This window comes from Wyeomyia smithii, chromosome 2 (assembly GCF_029784165.1).
Source record: "Wyeomyia smithii strain HCP4-BCI-WySm-NY-G18 chromosome 2, ASM2978416v1, whole genome shotgun sequence".
In the NCBI taxonomy this organism is placed as follows: domain Eukaryota; kingdom Metazoa; phylum Arthropoda; class Insecta; order Diptera; family Culicidae; genus Wyeomyia; species Wyeomyia smithii.
The window spans coordinates 185,005,420-185,026,576 of record NC_073695.1 but is presented as its reverse complement, the minus strand read 5'-3'; the positions used below and the strand labels follow the sequence as shown (position 1 = coordinate 185,026,576).

At 37.3% G+C, this 21,157-nt stretch overlaps 1 protein-coding gene across 5 annotated transcripts in view; it reads right to left on the bottom strand.

The window, feature by feature from the left end:
- LOC129723724 (DEP domain-containing protein DDB_G0279099-like) overlaps positions 1–21,157 on the bottom strand; it is a 177,486-nt gene that overhangs the window by 50,994 nt on the left and 105,335 nt on the right. The window contains exon 2 of one of the 5 annotated variants that reach the window (XM_055678113.1): positions 1,895–1,939. The exons of the other annotated variants lie outside the window; for them this stretch is intronic. Within the exon in view, the coding sequence (XP_055534088.1) occupies positions 1,895–1,939 (45 nt within the window). The remainder of the gene's footprint in view (positions 1–1,894; positions 1,940–21,157) is intronic. 5 annotated transcript variants of the gene reach the window in all.

Below are 21,157 nucleotides of genomic sequence, written 5' to 3'. Positions count from 1 at the left end.
GGCATTTTTCCATTTCGTAGGAAAATGTGCTAGTGCAAAGCATCTGTTAAAAATTTTTACCAAGAAATTTAGAGAGTTTTCGGGAAGTCTAACTTGTTATAGATTGTTTCGATAAATTTACTGCCTTCAAACTGCATTGTAGTATTCAATATAAGAAAGAACGACGAAAATGTGATTAAAGTGGAAAAAATTATAATAGTTTCTCTATGATTGTGATCATTTCAACTGAATAATGTAATTCGTTTTCCCATTCGTCACCAAAAAAGGGTGCCTATTAGCGAAAGCGCACATTGCACGGTGGACCACCTGCGAGTTTATGTTTTTCGATTGACCCGCAGACAATATTCGACGCTCTCTTTCTGCGTTTTCCGCGGCATTTTGGCCAAACCGTTTCACGAGCGAAGTGCATCGATAATGATCTCTAGGCATATGGGACGGCCAGAAATCAATGTCAAATCGAACCATATGCACGGTCTGCATCTCTGCGGACTGGGGGCCATTTGGCCAGTCAGTCCACGGTTTCCCCTACTCGGGCCTGGTTTTATTTTATATTTTACACACGATCATCGGGCGAAGGTTGATGACCGGTGTCCGCGCAGATATCCGTTGCTCCGTGCTGTTGCTGTTGCTGCTGCGACACCAACAACAATATGTTGCACGTGTAAGGCAAAAAGGGGCGAAATCGAAACACTTTCCCTTCTCGAAAACATTCGATCGTGCGCCCTGATGTCCGGTTCTCCCCCAGCTGGCGGTGGAAACGGTGGGGTACAATTACTCCTGCGCTACGTAATGAATTTCCGAATGGGCTCCTTCGGTGGTGAAATGTAGAAGTCAGCGACGGACTTGGAAGGTGAAATAATCTAAGATAAGTTGGGCTGGAAACATGCACTTTGCCTTTTATTCCAAACATTGTTATTTCCGTATATTTTATAGATCCTCGTTCAAAAGCATTTCACAGATTTTCTGCAGCAGTTCAAAAAAATCGCAAATTAACTGTCAAAACTCACTATAATTAATCAAATTCAATCAGTCTGTTTTGTTGCTTCTAAGAACTTTTCCCAAATTAATGAGTGACTCGAAGATATTTGTTTGAAAATATATTCGAAATACGAACATTGTGATCACGGAAAATCCAAATTGTTGTTTGGACTGCCGTTCTACGCAGACATGTCCCAGATTCTATTGAGTTTTCTACAAAGGAACATGGAAATTATCAATTCGGACCCATAAAATAAAGATAATTTTGAAAGATTTTACATATTCACCACGTTGAAAATGGACACTTAGATTCATTCGCAAATGAAATGAGGTTCTCAACTTTGGTGGTATTTCGTTCTGACGATTTCAGTACAAATAAAGTATTGAACTTTCGTTGTCATCGGTCGCGGAAGCTTTATCGCTAACGCTTTATCGATCTCAGTTATTTACATACCTAATTGGAAACAATTGTGTATGCATGTGTTTAAAAATGTTAGCTTTTTTGGAAACACGACGAAGCGGAGGTACATTGTGGATGTTTTCGTACTGCACGTACCCTTCGGTAAAAAAGAACAACAATCAGGTGGCTAGTAAATATTCAATGAATCGCGAAGGAATTCTCGTGTAAATAAATTGCCGAGCTGCTTGTTTGTATAGACACGGTTCCGAGTGTAGGAGGCCGCTTACTGCCGGCTGCCCATTGTAGAGGAAGTCACACAAGCAAATGCGCATGACCAGTTTTCTAATCAATTATTGCGACTAAAAAGCATGAAAGTATTTAATTACGTTTGCTGGTCGGGGCTTTTGTTATGAAATGACATACCGTCCGTCGTTCGTCCGTACGGTACTGTTAGTTCTGTGTTTGGCAGAAACTGCTACCGAGTTGTGAAGCAATGACTAGCCAAGGTACACTTACGAAGTTGAATGTTCGACCATTTCGCACTGATGTTGAGCCACTGACCTGAAAGAAATGGACAAGAAAGTAATTAGTGCTACTGTAATTGCCGTTACTGATATTACCGTGATGTTATATTTTAATTATGTGTAGGTGAATCAGTCTGATTGCGATATGGATCGCATATGTGATTTAGTTTGTGATTGCGAAAAGTTTTCATTGAAAATACATACATCTGTGAAAAATCTAATTGTGAAACAAAACTAAACACAGAGGGAACTAAGTCAGGCCATTGAAAGCTTGAACGCAAATATTTTGTCAAAAATAAATGCCAATATATTGACAAAATTGAGCACGGAAGAGATACAGTACTCAGAACTTTTTTTTTTTTTTTCAGGGGGGGGATTTGTTAGTAGCTTAAGTATTTATGATAAATATTAGTAAATAATGAGTATGTGTGTCCAATCACAAATGGTGACTTCTCAACACTGTTAGAAATTTGTAATTTTAATTGTTAGGATTTGTTTGCTTTCGCAATTAGGACTTATCATTCGTAGGGATTTAAACCTACTTGTCAGAAAAGGGGAAGTAAACTTACAACTAACTTAATTGCTAACTTATTGGCTATAAAGAGAGCTTATCGTAGCAATTGAGGATTGCAACGATTTTTGTCGAAAATTGTTAATAATTTTATTTGACATAGCTTCTAATGGTTCAACACCAGTAAGTCTATGTAATTCGAGTGTACCAAACCAAGGAGGACGCTTCAAAATCATTTTCAGAATTTTATTCTGAATCCTTTGGAGCGTTTTCTTCCTTGTTGAACAGCAACTTGACCAGATCGGTACAGCATAAAGCATTGCTGGTCTAAAAATTTGTTTGTAAATCAAAAGTTTGTTCTTTAAACAAAGTTTAGAATTCCTGTTAATGAGAGGATATAAACATCTCGTATATTTGATGCACTTGGCTTGTATACTCTCAATGTGCTCTTTGAAAATAAGTTTTTTATCATAAATTAGTCCCAAGTACTTAACCTTGTCGGACCAACTTAAAATAACCCCATTCATCTTGACAACGTGATTATTGTTTGGCTTGAGGAAAGAAGCCCTAGGCTTATGCGGAAAAATTATCATTTGAGTTTTAGAAGCATTGGGAGAGATTTTCCACTTTTGCAAGTAGGAAGAAAAAATATCTAAACTTTTCTGCAATCGACTGCATATGACACGAAGACTTTTTCCTTTTACGGAAATGCTTGTGTCATCGCAGAACAATGACTTTGTGCATCCTGGAGGCAAATCAGGAAGATCTGAAGTGAATATGTTGTACAGGACTGGACCCAAGACTGAACCTTGAGGCACACCTGCTCTGACAGGAAATCTATCAGATTTTGAATTCTGATAGACAACCTGCAGAGTTCGATCAGTAAGATAATTTTTTAAAATTTTGATTAGGAAAATTGGAAAATTAAAAGTTTGCAATTTCGCAATCAAACCTTTATGCCAAACACTGTCGAATGCTTTTTCTATGTCTAAAAGAGCAGCTCCAGTGGAATAACCTTCAGATTTGTTAGATCGTATCATATTAGTAACTCTGAGCAATTGATGAGTTGTGGAATGCCCATGGCGAAATCCAAACTGTTCATTTGCAAAAATTGAATTTTCGTTGATGTGTGACATCATTCTGTTAAGAATAACTCTCTCAAACAGTTTACTTATTGAAGAAAGCAAACTGATTGGTCGATAACTTGAAACTTCAGCTGGGTTCTTATCCGGTTTTAAAATGGGAGTAATTTTTGCATTTTTCCATAATTTGGGAAAATATGCAATTTTGAAGCAGCAATTGAAAATTTTCACTAAAAAATCCATTGTGCTCTCAGGGAGATGTTTGATTAGTATATTAAAGATTCCATCGTCACCAGGTGCTTTCATATTTTTGAAATTTTTAATAATTGATTTAATCTCATTCAAGTTAGTTTCAATTATTTCTGCAGGTAAAAAATTCTGGGAAGAAATTAAATCAAATTGACGTGTGACTTCATTTTCAATTGGACTCACAAAATTCAAATTTGAGTTATGAACACTCTCAAACTGCTGAGCAAGTCTTTGAGCCTTTTGTTCATTGGATACAAGAAAACGTTCACCATCTTTTAAAACTGGAATAGGCTTTGAAGGTTTCTTAAGAATCTTCGACAGCTTCCAAAATGGTTTTGAATATGGTTTCAATTTTTCAACTTTAGTCTCAAAATTTTGATTTCTCAGAAGAGTAAATCTATGTTTAATCTCTTTCTGTAAATCTTTATAAATAGTTTTGAAAACAGGGTCACGAGAACGTTGATATTGACGTCTGCGGACATTTTTCAAACGAATTAGAAGTTGAAGATTTTCGTCAATTATTGGTGAATCAAATTTCACTTGAGCCTTTGGAACAGAATAATTCCTGGCATCAACAATTGCACATTTTAATGCTTCCAAAGCGGAATCAATATTCACTTCGTTTTGCAAATCAAGCTCATTATTGAAATTTCTCTCAATATAATTTTTGTATCTTTCCCAATTAGCTTTGTTATAATTAAAAACAGAGCTCATAGGGTTTAAAAATGAATCATGTGATAAAGAAAAAGTTATTGGAAGATGGTCAGAATCAAAGTCAGCATGTGTGATCAAATCACTACATACATGACTTTGATCTGTCAGCACCAAATCAATTGTTGAAGGGTTTCTTACAGAAGAAAAGCATGTAGGACTATTCGGAGACAAAATAGAATAGTATCCTGAAGAACAATCATTGAATAAAATTTTGCCATTGGAATTACTTTGAGAATTATTCCATGAACGATGTTTAGCGTTAAAATCGCCGATTATGAAAAATTTCGAACGATTTCTGGTGAGTTTTTGTAAATCACCTTTAAAATAATTTTTGAGCTCGCGTGTGCATTGAAATGGTAAATATGCTGCGGCAATAAATAAAATCCCAAGTTCAGTTTGAACTTCAATTCCCAAAGTTTCAATAACTTTCGTCTCAAGATGGGGAAGAGCACGATGTTTGATTCGGCGATGAATAACAATTGCAACTCCACCGCCGGAACCCTGAATCCTATCATATCTATTAACCACGTAATTGGGATCATATTTTAATTTTATGTTAGGTTTCAAAAATGTTTCAGAAATAATTGCAATATGCACATTATTTACTGTTAAAAAATTAAAAAGCTCATTCTCATTGGCCTTCAATGAGCGAGCATTCCAATTTAATATTTTAATTGGTTTATTTAAAATCATTGCTAAATTTTAAATTAGAAACAATTTTAATAGTAAAATTTGTGCCTATTTGAATGGCTTCAAACATTGATTTTGCCTGCAACATGGCGTTCATAAGATCGAACATTGCCTGTTGCAAAAAAGAAAGTTTACCTGCCGTAATAGGCCCCAGGCAGTTGACATTAGAAAAAATATTTTCGGCAGCAATATTAGCTGGAGTAATAGGTGTACAATTATTTTCTAGCGTGTTTTGCTTACCCATATTAACGGTCATTTTCGAACTACCAACACTAGGCGGTATAATGTTCGAACTACCTGTAACCTGTGCAAAAGTTAAACGGGTATGCAAAGGAGTAGGTAAACTATGCGTCACTGGTACGCTTGGAAAATTTTGTTTTGAAGTTGGTTTTAATTGAGAAATTGAATTTTGTTTACCTTGCCTTGCCTTAACAATTGCTAAACGGACTGGGCATTGATAAAAATTTGACATATGGTTGCCGTTACAATTCGCACAGCGAAAATTTTTACTCTCTTTCACAGGACATGTGTCCTTTTTATGAGAAGAGTCTCCACAATTAAGACATTTTTGGTCCATGTTACAGAATTTGGAACCATGGCCATAACGTTGGCAAGTACGGCATTGGGTGATATGCTTTTCACCTCCGCCATACTTCCTATAAGTTTCCCACTTTACACGCACATTATACAAAGCATGTGCTTTTTCAAAAAATTTTAAGTTGTTAACCTCATTGCGGTTAAAATGAATTAAATAATTAACAAGGGAAATTCCAGTTCTCTGACTGTTTTCGCCTCGTGATTTTTGTTTCATTAGAATTACTTGGGTAGGGGCTATGCCAAGTAATTCTGTTAAAGTAAGTTTGATCTCATCAACGGTTTGATCGTTGGTGAGACCTTTCAAGACAACCTTGAACGGCTTGGCGTTCTTGGTGTCGTATGTAAAAAATTTGTACATCTTGTCAGTTAAATACTGAACAAGACGATCACGACCCTTTACTGAGTCGGCTAATAAGCGGCATTCACCTCTACGGCCAATTTGATAGGTAACTTTAACGTCAGAAACAAACGTTGAAAGTTCCTTTTTGAATATATTAAATTCAGAAGAAATAGTTACCACAATAGGTGGAACTTTCTCCTTTTTTAAAGATTTTATATTTTGTATAGTTTCATTATTGGTAACTTCCATTTCACCAGCTTCTTGCTCAGGCAAAATATCAAAAGGATTGTCACTACAGACACTCGATGTGTCAGAAAGAGATGCCTCTCTTTTCCTCCCCGCAGCGATGCGAGGTTTCTTTTTCCGTCCAGCCATTTCAGGTGATACGAAAAAAGTTAAAACAAATGTTAAATTCAAAAGTAGGTACTCTTGAGAAAGACTGATGGGAAATAACTTTCAGGTAGTCTTTAAAAGACACACTGACAAAACACAAACTTTGAAGCTATAGGCAGTCAAAGACCAGTCCACAAGCAACCGAAAAAAACGTCTGATCTGTAGGACAGTTCAAGACGCACTCGATACTCAGAACTTATTTTACTTATGTTGGACCTTATGGATAAAAAAAATATGTTTTACTTTTGGATTGTCTCGATGAAAAATTCACGCCAAATAAGCATTTTTCCTTTCTGTTGTAAACTCTGCTGTTAAATAAATTTGTCTAAAAAATGAGAGCATTCCAAATCTGATGGATCTGATTGATTATGATGGTCGTTATTTCAAATTTCAATTTTGCTCAGAAAACAAGCTAATATATAGTCCTATATCCAAATAATTTCATATCCCTCTGTGCCATCGCCTTCTCTTGGTTCTTGACATTCATTCTGAATTTTAGTGATTTGACTGATTGACCTATTTTGAAAATTTATCTTCATTTTAGTCATTGGTCATCCGATGGAAAAATTAAAAACGAACAAAATACTATTACTTTTATTACTTTTTTTTTCGCCGTAGAACTATGTCTATCTGGAAGTCAGAGGCGCTTATTAAAATACTGGCAATGCAACCTAGGATAAAAAAGGGTCAGAGTTTGAACGCTTATATTTCAGTCATTTCTTATCATATTTTCGAGTTTTTGGCATCAATTGATCAAATATTTCATTACGGTTGAGATCTTGTAACAAAAACAATCGATTGCATGGATTATCTTAATCAAACCGAGAAACTAATCACTACCTTTCTTTTCCAGCACGGACGACACAAAAGTATGTAAACGATTTGACTTTACTCTCAGTAGTCATTTATAAAAACTAGCATGCAGAAATTCAGTCTTTCGATCACTGTTGCAAGAGGATGATTTACTGATAATTTGATCGACTAACAGCAAGAAGAGCTGCGGCAAGTCGCAGCGTAGCAGGCGGTGATTTCAAATAGAAATGTTTGTATGGTTTTTACTTCAACTTGCGCTCATTCAATCGCAGCCTTCCATAGAGGACGGGCCACCAGAGCCCGTCATGAATCTTGAATCATTCCAGCTCGTAGACAAATGACAATCTGAAATGTCGATAGAATAAACACTCTTCTGTGTCACAATTGTGAAACACTACTAGACCTTTTTAGCGTCCTAAAATCATACAATTGAAGTAGCTGATATTGTTCTACCACTCGCCAAAACGTTGCTACTAGACTACACGCAAAACTTTTCCTTATTACTTCAGAAGCAATAGCGCAAAATTGCCTTTTGGGTAACAAACCAATTACTTAAAAGGCAATAAAATTCTTCCCCAGTCAAGTAACAACACATACTATCATATATTTAGCACGTGTTACGGGAGTACGACTATCTAATAACGGTCGTTTCAACCACATGCAAGATTTTTTCTGTCGAAAACTGCTCCCTTTCCATCTCAAGCAAAAAAAAAAATCACACACCGTCGCATGTGTTGCACATGTTACAAGTTTCTTCAATCTACAATTCATCCGGTGTGCGTGTATTAGTTCGCTCGTTGTATGCATACGGAGTAAAGAAAAAATATGACAAGAGCTTCAAGCAGCATTTTCCCCGTCATAGAGTATGCAAACGTTGATGATTTCAAAGACTTGAAAAGCGTCTTAAAATGACATCACGATCTGTAAACTGCGTTAGAGAAAAACAAAAACATTCGCTTTCCTGCAAGATATCTAAAACACATACTCATTGGTTCATGGAAACTCATTTGCACCTGTTTGAAAATACAAAACTCGTGCCTATCCAGAACAATATTCGCAACTTCGGCAACTCTGGCCAGACAGTATTACATATTTCCATTTCAAGTAAACACTGGGGGACGAAACGAAAGTGTTTCTAATTAGACATTTGAGGTTGACGGTTGAGATTCTTATTATGTGTGGATGAAGGAAACAAAAATAAACCTGATCGTTGCATCAATACAAATGCAGCGACTGAAGTCTTGCTTACACATGCATTGCGGTGCTTGGCTGTATGTTCTGCAGAAACACATACAAGCGTGTGGCCGTCATAATTTTTATTACTTTTTGGTTATTACTCTTTGTGTATAATGCGCAGTCATAAGACACAATAAGTAATCAAAAATTGCCCTAAAGTAATAAAATGTTCCCCGTTTGCGTTGGGTGTACCAAACGTTCATCACTAGATGAAAACTTCGTAATAAGCCTGTAATTGAGCTCTCGCGCCTTTGATAAGTGTTCATTTTCTTGCGGAAAGGTTTCATTTTTCTTACCATTTCCTAGTGTGCTGAACTCCTCCTCCACTCAAAGATTCTCTGGAAACTTTGATATAAAAGGTAACGTGCAGAAATTTTACCTTTATTATTATTTCGAGACCGTGCCATAGGGACGCTAGGTCCTGATCGTGGCAAAGTAAATTATAGGCAAAGTACCGTTCATCTCGTGCTGAGTTCTGAGCACTCATCTATGTGTTTGGAGTTCTGTACCTGCAAAAATACTGGAAATGGAACAATATTCTGCCAGAAATAACTAGAGATCTAGAATCATTCCGTGTTTTCTGCAAATGATAATTCGAAATAATTATAAAATTAACAAACTTGTGAAACACCAATCCCGGACGAACACATACGATTCGCATAGATTCTCTAGGATTCCTCACATTGGATTCGTGAGCGTCCTTGAAAAGGATTCCTGAAAAAGAATCCTCAGGAATGCCCTGTATATGGCTCTAGATTTCTTGAATAAGAATCCTGAGTGGAGATCCTCCGGATCGTGTTTGCGCCTCCTTTCAAGATTCCGTCACCGAGTTAAAGGTATCCTAGGGATTCTTACTCAGGATTCTCAGCGTGTTAGTAAGGGATGACACTTTTCAGCATTTTTCTACCCCTCGCCAATTCGTTACTGATAGTGATAAAACTATACTGCCGTAATCTCGCAGACTGACGTATGCGACAGCGAGTGAAATTTACAGTGCGAAGCTTTTAGCTTAAGTGTTAGGACGAATTTCAACAATCTGATCTGTACATAATGCATTAAAATAATCACAAAACATTGCCGAGTGTTTGATTTGTGGAAAAAGGTTTATTAACTGATGTTATGTTACCAACGTCATTTTGTTGTAGTATGCGACAAGTCGCTCGGCGATTTTTTTTCATAATCAGTCAAACAGTCGCGATCCGAGAATAAGTTTTCGGAAATGGATTTAATTTAAAATATGATAGCATTCGTGGCCCCTACCATCTTTAATCTGCACTTCTTCCGTACAAAAATCACGCACTTGTGATTCTTAGTTGTCCACGAGCATGGACCAAGCTACGTGGCCTTAGAGGACTACAGTATGATAAAAGTCTTGTAGGTAGTCAACTTCGTGCCGCGGCGACTTTCCTGCCATAAGACCTCGACGAATTTCTCTGCTAATGTCGTTCTCGGTAATCACCAGTATAAGGGATCAGTTCTCACTTAACCCAGCTAGCTCTTTATGGAGTTATCTCAGGGTCGGCAACCGACTGTTGGGGGACTCATGCAACCCGACGACTTACCGTTAGCGAAGCGGAACGACCAAGAGACGTTTAGGAAAGGGTAACTGGCTCTTTACATACAAAAAAAAAGGGAAATTCATACAATATACTATTTATTACGCATCATCGATACAGCGCAAACCGACGAACGTTGGGGCTCATTGATGAACGACGCACAGAAGAAGAGGAGAGGGACATACCTTGAAGACACGCGTTCCGGATGATGTCGATGGTACCGAAGAATTCCACGGCTTACACGGGATGCCAGAAGTAGCCCACGGCTCACACAGAAGATCCGCTGCAGCAGGGTAAAAGGCCTCCGAGCCAGGTGGACCGCCTTCAAAATCGCCCACGTGTTCCAGCGGCAAAAAAGGTGTAACCGCCGGGGAGTTGATTCCTTTTACTCGTGGCCAAGTGGTGAAGTCCACGGGGTAGAGAATGACGGCCCCGGTAGTCGTCCTCTGACGAACGTCGAGCCTCGGCACTGGGATAGATGACCCTCCGGCTCAACCGCTAACTATGGCTGGCGAAACTTGCCACAACGTTTTCCAATTTTTATCACCTTTTCAAATTTTCGTCTCAACTTAAATTTTTCTGACTGTCTTCTTTGATGGCTCTCTCTCTCTCTCTCTCTCTCTCTCTCTCTCTCTCTCTCTCTCTCACACACACACACACACACTCTCCTGTTCTATACCGGATACCTAATTTTCGTGCGGTAAAAGTGGTATAAACTTCTCCCTGGATCGTTTTACGGGTTGGGTTTTTTAGTGCGGACTTTTTGCCGTCTTTTATCATTGCGGTCTTTCCGTTACAAATGTATATAGGGGTAAGCGGGTTAAGACCGCCCCCTTAAGCAATTCTGTTTATAGAAAAAAAAGGTGCGGCTGCAATTTCATTTTTTCTTCGTTAAGAGGTTCTTCTATTCAATACCCGCATTTAAAAAATAAGAACTGAAATATTTTTGTTTATTTTCCAGATTTTTTTTTAATTTTTAAAATTCATTGAAAATGTGCAGATCTTTTTCATGCGGGGTAAGCCCGCCCACCAGCGGGGTAAGATCGCCCACCATTTTTTGAGGATAAACAAAATTTTTAGGGCCGAAACGGTTGATTTTATCGGTATAGTGTCTCTGACAAAGTTGTAGATGGTATTTTTTTTCTTTTTAAATAAAATATACACTGTGAAAAATCTGAAAAAAAATTTTTTTTCTAAGTTTCAACTTATTTTGTTTTCTGATTATTCAAGTTCAAATCAATGTTTAGGTAACTTTTTTGGTTTTCAAAATAAATAGATTTTTCAGAATTGGGGTTTTTCAAGATATTGAATTCATAATATACCTATCTTTAAGCTAAAAATTAAAACTCATTAAACCTGTCTGTATGATTCTTTTGAAGACTTATTATGTATAGAAAAATACTAATAATTATTATTTCTTTTATTTATATTTTCAATTTTCTATGCTCTTTTTTTTGAAGAACAAAATTACCAATGACTCTATACACCAAACAAACCGTCCAAAAAAAATTTCTTCACAAAATTTGAGCTAATAATATTTCTATAACTCCATGATCCAACAACCATCAAATTTTAGCTTACCTTTTGTAGATTTTATGGGCAAAAACATGTTTTTTTAAATAAATTTGAAAAAAAAAAAAAAAAAAAAAAAAAAATATATATATATATATATATATATATATATATATATATATATATATATATATATATATATATATATATATATATATATATATATATATATATATATATATATATATATATATATATATATTAATTCTATTTTTATGTCTTTTCTTTAAATTTTTATAGAGTGTGTACTTTTTTCGGAAGTAAAAAACTACTATTTTCAATTCTGCCGGAGACGTCATACCAATCAAACAAACCGTCCTGGCTCTAAAATTATTTTGGTTCATTAACACCATTTTCAAACAGGTTTACTTTTTTCAAAAATAAGTCTTGTTAAAATATATTACTAGAAAAGCTTCAACCAAATCGAAAATGGTCGATTAACATCGATGTCTTGTGTGGCTTGAAGTTGCTTTACTGATCCTGTAAATATTCCCTTTGTAGTATCGAGGCATTTGGGTCTTGAAGTAAAACAACAAGCAGTTGTATACGTGGCGGTTTTACCCCTTGTATAGTGGGCGACTTTACCCCCAGTGGAACATTTTCATATTTGACCGAAAAAGTAGTCAAAATTACAAGATAACTCACGGCCTTCGATATTTCCGAAAGAAGATAGTTTCAAGCAAGCGATTAAACGTATTTTCAAGAACGAAACAATTGATTTTTAGACTGAAAAACCTTAAGTCCCGTTTCCGCAAACCAATAGCGCATTGACTGGTTGCCAGCTGAAAGGTTGTTTTTATTTATTTCTGCGACCGTTCGCGCACTATCAAAACAGAAAAACGTGCAAAATGTTATGTAATTATACTGTAATAGACACGTTAAAGAAATTTTTCAATTATTTTATAACTTGATGGTAAAACTACGGTGGGCGGTCTTACCCCGCAGGGCGGTCTTACCCTGTTTACCCCTATATGAATCTGGGGTTATTACCGTTTAAGGAGTTAGACTGTCCCTTCCCTGGGCAATGTTTTACGGAGGCTTTAGTGCCTTCGTGCTAAGCCCCAACACCTGGTCTGGATGTTCCGGGGTGGACACGGAAGGTCTCTTTTACGGGCCCAGGGATTGCATTTTAGACAGTGCCCCTCACTTCCTCCAACGGTAACGTTCACATCGAATATTTTTCCGCAATTTTTCGAAGCCTAATTATCGGTTGGAATTGGTTTATGGGTTAGTACACTTACACTATGTTAAACAAAAATACAAAATGAGTCAGCCAACAAAAATAAACTAACAACAATTATCAGAAAAGAGCCAGAAAAACAAAAAAAAAAACTACTTTACTTAACCTACCTTACATTCTAAAATTCAACACCTAACATTTAACGATTTAACTCTACAAAACCCACACCAAAACGTCTCACATTCGTTACCGTTTCATGTTAACAAAATGTCCGGTAACACCAGTTAGCCTAGATGCACGCACTTGTCAGGTACCTCGATTTCATCACCGCTAAGCTGAATCCTTGGTCTGAGATTAACACGGTCTTCTCTGGGGTCGATTGTAGACTTTTGTGCATCATTCCGATTACGGAAATATTCATATTGAGTGGTATTCGCTAATTTTGGGAGAAGTTGCCATCTTAGAATTCAAAATAGTCTTTGAGGTCGGTTCTTGACTCCTGTGCATCATTTCGATCATTGTTTTCCGGGAAAATTGTTTCAAATATGTTGTTCATTTGTACGAAATCCTTTCTCGTGCAGAGAAGGGAGAGGGGCCGCACCACCATAGAAATATTTCCTGCTCCCAAAAACTTCTACATGCCAAATTTGGTTCCATTTGCTTGATAAGTTCACGAGTCGTTGAATGTATTAAACGTATCTCAAACATAGTTGTGTTGGATTTACGTCACGTTGAGTAGAAATGGTGATTACGTCATTTCGTTTTCGTGAAATAACGGCGCTATTTTTTTACCCTTTTGATCAAATTCCGGCTCCTATCGGTCCAATTTGGTGTGTTCTATCGTTTAATCGTAAAAAACACAAATCGGCCACTTTGGCGCTTACGTCAGTCTGCGAGATTACGGCAGTATAGTAGTCCTTAGTCAAAACTTTGCTGATAGTCTCAAAACTATAGTAGGCCTACGTCAATCATGCAGTCGTGCATACCACCCTTCTACTATTTTAACATCAATTTTGTTTTATTGAAATTTTGGCTACGTTTTGTAAATAGTTGTATATTCTTAGGAAAAGCGTGAAATGAGATACATTGCACTGGTAGATAAAAGCGAAATAAATGTTACTTTAAAGCTCAAAATGGTTACCCTAAAAAGATTGTAGCTTTTAAATAATCCTTGTTTTTTTTTTTTTAAGGGGGGATTTGTTAGTAGCTTAAGTATTTATGATAAATATTAGTAAATAATGAGTATGTGTGTCCAATCACAAATGGTGACTTCTCAACACTGTTAGAAATTTGTAATTTTAATTGTTAGGATTTGTTTGCTTTCGCAATTAGGACTTATCATTCGTAGGGATTTAAACCTACTTGTCAGAAAAGGGGAAGTAAACTTACAACTAACTTAATTGCTAACTTATTGGCTATAAAGAGAGCTTATCGTAGCAATTGAGGATTGCAACGATTTTTGTCGAAAATTGTTAATAATTTTATTTGACATAGCTTCTAATGGTTCAACACCAGTAAGTCTATGTAATTCGAGTGTACCAAACCAAGGAGGACGCTTCAAAATCATTTTCAGAATTTTATTCTGAATCCTTTGGAGCGTTTTCTTCCTTTTTGAACAGCAACTTGACCAGATCGGTACAGCATAAAGCATTGCTGGTCTAAAAATTTGTTTGTAAATCAAAAGTTTGTTCTTTAAACAAAGTTTAGAATTCCTGTTAATGAGAGGATATAAACATCTCGTATATTTGATGCACTTGGCTTGTATACTCTCAATGTGCTCTTTGAAAATAAGTTTTTTATCATAAATTAGTCCCAAGTACTTAACCTTGTCGGACCAACTTAAAATAACCCCATTCATCTTGACAACGTGATTATTGTTTGGCTTGAGGAAAGAAGCCCTAGGCTTATGCGGAAAAATTATCATTTGAGTTTTAGAAGCATTGGGAGAGATTTTCCACTTTTGCAAGTAGGAAGAAAAAATATCTAAACTTTTCTGCAATCGACTGCATATGACACGAAGACTTTTTCCTTTTACGGAAATGCTTGTGTCATCGCAGAACAATGACTTTGTGCATCCTGGAGGCAAATCAGGAAGATCTGAAGTGAATATGTTGTACAGGACTGGACCCAAGACTGAACCTTGAGGTACACCTGCTCTGACAGGAAATCTATCAGATTTTGAATTCTGATAGACAACCTGCAGAGTTCGATCAGTAAGATAATTTTTAAAATTTTGATTAGGAAAATTGGAAAATTAAAAGTTTGCAATTTCGCAATCAAACCTTTATGCCAAACACTGTCGAATGCTTTTTCTATGTCTAAAAGAGCAGCTCCAGTGGATTAAATAATCCTTGTGAAGTTTGGTGCCGCTAGTGTATGCAGAAGAGTGTCAAAGTGCGGCAGAGTAATTGCTCGCCGGGTTTGTCGCTTCTAATTTGGCTTATGGGGAAACTCATTTAAGTGCCTGTAAAAGTTATCTTTACTAGGGGCACTAAAACTCATAGGAAGGGTTAAAAAGCTTTATTTTTTATATTTTTCCAGTTTAAGCACTATGGAAAAACCTGAGTTGACCAGTGTTATCGTCAGTTTCTAAATGAAATGAAGGCAAAAGAGCGTTATTTTGATTCTCAATGATATGATCCTAGTAGCTTTCAATTTTCTCACTTCACATAGCCATCCCCAATGGAAAAGTTCAGAGAGCAGTTGTGAAATCTGACTCAATTCGTTCAAATCCTTCTGCAGCAGACCATTAAATTGCATTACCCAGCAATCTTGGAATCTTGCAAGTCAAATGTCGGGTTGAAATGCTCTGTGATAGCTAGAATGCAGCGAGAAGCTGTACATGGTCTACAAGATAACAATAGGTTAATTTATTTTTATTTATTGTGCGATCATTGGCTATTAAAAGCTTCCCGTTTTCTACTACTGATCGGAGCGTTACTACTCGTAGACAGAATGTTCTGTACGAATGGAACTTCTTTGCTGGGGAGCCCGCATGATGAGGCAGATTTCTGCCATCACTTCTTTTGAAATCCTTTTGAAAGTTATTTTCCAATCAAATCTCTGTGGTGCGCGAAGAAATAATGGAATCAGTTTTATCAACAATATGTTCTTGATGAGCAATAATAAATGATCTTCTTGCTAGTTGCGTGTATCGTAACAAGAGAAGTAAGGGTTTATGGTCTCAAAAGACATTTGACCAGGAATGTTGGACGTCTGATTTATGAAAAGTTTTACATTTTATGAAACCGATGTGAAAAGGTTACGTTTGTTATGATAACACTGATAACTAAAAGGGAAAAAGCATGCGGATGTTGCCTCTAATAACACTTAATTTTCAATTCATAATGTTGTTATGCTCTTTGGAATGGTTTAAACTATTTTAATGAGCTGCAATGAGACGAATGTGTAATTTATCCCTAGACACGCGAAAATACACACACATGTACACCTTCCTACCATATGCGTTTATACACTATTCATCATTTTTACCCCACACCAGGTGATTGGCGTTTGAATACTGACAGGGATCGACCGGTGTAATTGCACTCTTGCAATTGCCCGCCTTGCAGTGGTACCTCTGCTCCAGGTATGCAAGCCGATCGCTGGGAAAATAGGCAATGCTTGCGAATAAAGTTATAGAAGGAAATTATTTTAGCTTTACTATTTTACCGCTTTTCGCGAGGCAAAAGAGCGTAAACAGTTAAATTCATAGCTTTGAACTCTGGTAGATTTTTTTGAATTTCTGAAAGGAAATTATTATTATTATTTCCGTGTACAGAAAAATAAAATGGAAAAGACCCTGGCATATAGCCTAACTCCGGATATTGGCTTGAAATACTAAACAACTTTGATTCCAGAATTAAATTAGTGTCTCGGGTTGCCTAACTATCTGGTCACTTGAGCGATGAAGCTCCAGGAGAGAATTAAGAGTAGTAGAGATATGCATGGAAAAACGCAAAGTCGCATATATTTATGCTTGAAATAATTTTAATTTGAGTTTTACCGTGCACGAAATGTTTCTTCGTGTCTATTCACGTGCTTCTCAAAAAAGTTTTGTTCCCAACACCTTTTTTTTGTTTTATTTCATTTAGGCTGATACAAATCTCGAATTCGTTTTATGTCCAAGGTTATCAAAGTTAGCAGAGGGGGTGGCAAAAAATAAATAACACAGAGACGAAAAAGAAATATCTTTGATCAAAGTTTGTGTGCAAGTTATGACGTTTGTAACTTGCACTCAAATAAATGTTGAAAAATAACACTTTATTATTATTATTATTTTTTTCGCTTGCCTTTCGACGACACTCTCGCTGTCAACTGACTTGTTTGTTTCTAAATTAAGCATTTATGCTGTCGGAAAACCAATGAAATGAACAAAACGGTTTGAGCTTTTTTTTCTTCCCCTTCCAATATTCAAGATTTTTGAAGTGGGGGGTCGGAGGGTGCTGGGTCACATAAAATGAAAATAAAATTTGTAACGGCCTTATTCGATATTTGAAGTCAAACGGTGGATTATTCCTAAAAAAATATTTTTAAAAATGCTCAGGCGCTAATTTGGAACCTTATAACAGAATCTAAACCTTCTAAGTAAACTAGGAGAAAGGCAAAAAGAGGGTAATAATTTTTGGTGATGACTTCAAAAACAACTAACTATGATTACGCAGGATGTTGTTGAAAATGTCAATCCATTTCGACTAGAACTCCTTTAAACGTATAAACATGACAGAACCAAGGTTCACGAAATTCGTTACCAAGTCACCAATATACCACATATTGTCAACGTCGTCAAAACCAAAGATAACTAGAACAAGATACCTAACTTCCATATTTTTCATACATTTTGAATACGACTGATTTTCGACGGTTAGTGCTGCCATCTGATGACTTAAATTCTCATAAAATTGTCACTATGAGCAAAACCGATTTATCGTGCATAGTTCGTCGTCGATCGTTGAGCTGCTCAAGATTGTATATGAAAAAGGTGTAGCAGTTTGGTCAGCTCGACGCTCAAGATAACATGCAGATTATTGATATTGTCATTTTAATGCTATTGCCGCACTTCAAAGTACGAAAGAAAAGTGTGAAATTGACTGTCAGAGTGGGAGTTTATATTGAGTGGTTATATTTATTTTCAGGTCCCATTCTACCAACACTAACAGTTTTTTATGTCGCAAGCCAGGTTTCAGCACCATTGTGCATATGGTCAGGTTCACCGGGGCACCCGATGTTCGCTTTATCAACCTCGGCAAGAGTGGACAACTTGGCTGGAGAGCGTGCTCATAGCGGTTATCAAAAATTTCTGATGGTACGCTAAATTTTTAATGATGCGCCGATTATTCTTGATTCTTCCGGACAGTTTCATGTTTGAGAACTAAACATTCGTACACGTTATTATCATTTTTCGGATGACAGCAGTCGTCCACATGGATACTGAAAAAATTGTTTCACCTTTCAGCAGTCATGTCTTGGCCTTGTCGTCAGTTGATTTTGACGTTAAGTATACATCATATTAACATTGTTTAAATTAGTTCGACTTTTGCTCACGCGCAGCGACAATCATGTCCGGTAAACTCTGCAAGAGTCAGGTATCTTGTTCTAGTCATCTTTTTTAAAACGTATCTGGAAAATCAGTTTTGGTCCGTCCTACCTTCTCCGCTCCTTTATCTGATTACCATCTCTTCTGAATAATAACGCATGGTTTGGTTGACCAAAAATCGAATGTATTTTTAGATAACATCGAAAAGCGAGCAGTTTTTCCGACACAGAATGCATAAGATGATAGAAATATTAAGGAAAGACGTGGCGTGTAGCGATGGCCAATGTTTTCCGCAATAGGAATTTAACTATTTTTTCGCGGAAGAACCCCGAATCAGGAATACAGCGATTTTTTTTAATAAAATATAGATAATCCTTCTACACGTTTCTACTATTGCAATCCAGTTTTACTTCCTCAATACAAAATACATTTGCATGAAGCAAAAACAATTGGTGGTCCTGACTACTCTGGCATCATTTGTCGTAACATATACTAAACAATCAATTGAATAAATGTGGTTAGATTATTATTCCATTGAAAAAAATATAAAGTAGTTCAGCTTAACATAAAGAACTTCACATATGTGAACTACTTTTCCCTCAATATATGAATGTTTAAATTCTGTTGATGTTTGCATTCAATACTAATTTAATTGAAATTACTTCAAATTACAATTGCAATTACCAAAACAGCCCGCCATATGAGCAACACTCAAAAGAGTTACCATTTATTATCGGTACTTCTATGCAATTGTATTGCAATTTACTGACACAAATCGAGGCGGTAATTAATATAATTTAATTAATTATCGCACGGAAAACCCATGAAACCGCACGCTGCGTCACCACGCACTGTGCATGTGAAGATAAAAAAAAATACAAATCGTTTACTTTTTACCGGCCCTCGTCGTTACTGGTCGTAATGTCCACGAACGCCCAGTTTCTCTTATCCCCCGAGAGTCGGAAGATAAGGTTGTCCGGAATGAATTTCAATACACATTAACGAGGGCGAGGAAGTGCACCGGGCCGGAGAAGAAGATGCGCGAATTACGCCGTGCCGTAAATCCTGTCCCGAATGACAAATTTCTTTATCGCGACCGCTTTCTTGCCATTTTGCCTGTCGCAACGTTTCCGAGATTAGACGAGCTTGTTTCGCACTATGAAGCTTGGCGCAGGCGTTTCCCCCGGAGCTGGCCGCGCATGTTCGCGATTTGCTGGTTCACGATTAATTTTCCGCCAATGATTAATCTTTCACCAGTCGCCGTTAGACACCGCTGGATGATACATTTTATCGGCGACGATCGGGAACTTGCTGACCGGATGCCGATCGATCGTCCGTCCATTAGCTGTTGTCATTTTCCAACGGGAGATGCATGTTCAATCATCGAGCAAACTGTAAGGTGACATGTAATATTTCACGACAGAGCCCGTTTTCTCCCAAGTGGCCAAACTTTCACACGTCAATTTCTAAGGTTCGAATTTTCACACCTTGCTACTAATATAAACTGCCTACCGAAAAAGAAAGAATATTATATCTGCTGGACCAGTTCCCTCAAATTTGGCCTATTTTGACATTAGGACCCTGTTAATCTAATAATTTTTGATTAAATATGAAATTCAGTATAGCGTTTAGGCAGCTCGCAAAAATATTCGAAAGGCCCTCCAATTTTTACATTCAACCGTATAACATTCACTACTGCATTTGTGATCGACTCGATAAGGATGCTGGTTTCGAATTTCATTCACACTTCTGTTCGCGTTAGGCCCGCTGAGTGCGGAACATGTTACCTGGTGTGTAGACATTTGTTTGCTCTTAGGTGGCACAAATGTACGTTTACTAGTACGCCGCTTTGTGCGCACTATAAAAAACTGTATAAAAAAAAAAACAAACAGCCTCCAAGACCATTTGATACCAATTTGGTAGAAAATCGTTAACGCTTAAGGGAATCACCCAGGTTGTTGTTGTTTGCTGCTACCGCTGGTTTTTTAGCCTGAGGCAACTACCACAAATCGCAGCGATGGCGCGTCCAGTTCAGCTTGGCAAAAAGCAAAGCAAAGCCTTGGTGCTACATTCTGATTCGGAACTTGACCTTCTGTTTATTTATACATACACAGATTTCGCAGCCGACTGTTAAGTGTACAGGACGATTGCGGGGCTAGCGCTACGATCCTACTGACACTAACAGTCTCTCCCAAGCCGAAACTCGAACCTACGACAACTGGCTTGTTAGGCCAGCATCGTACCTCGAAACCATCTGGGAGATGGCACTTGCTGCAATAATGACTCAAAACTTTGCGCCTTGTGTTTGCCATACGTTGTTGCATGTGAGCCCTGCTGGCGAACGAGAATTGACCTTCAAAGCGTCTTGGAGAACTGGTTTGTGCATAGCCGTGGCTATAGTTGCGGGAGATAATCTTTTGACATACTCGTATGAACCTGCGTCTCTGTTTGTGGTCGATGGAATGTGCTGCTATTCCCCTCGAAATGGATATACCTACATCGAACCGGACTCCAGCGGTGTAGGATGATGTTTTTGTTTCATTTCGACGTTATCTCTCTAATCTTAGACTTGATCGAATGCTGTGTGTCACGGTTACACATCGAGTTTCATGCTTCATTAGCTGAACCGAGCAGAGGAATTAGACATTTGTTGATTCCTGATTTGAATAGCGCACACTTCCTTGTTTGTCTAGTGACGAACGAGCAATGCAATTTGTTTTCGCTTTTTGGGTGCAGGGAAACGAAACGGCTTATATGTATATATTTCCGAAAGGATTGCAAAAAAA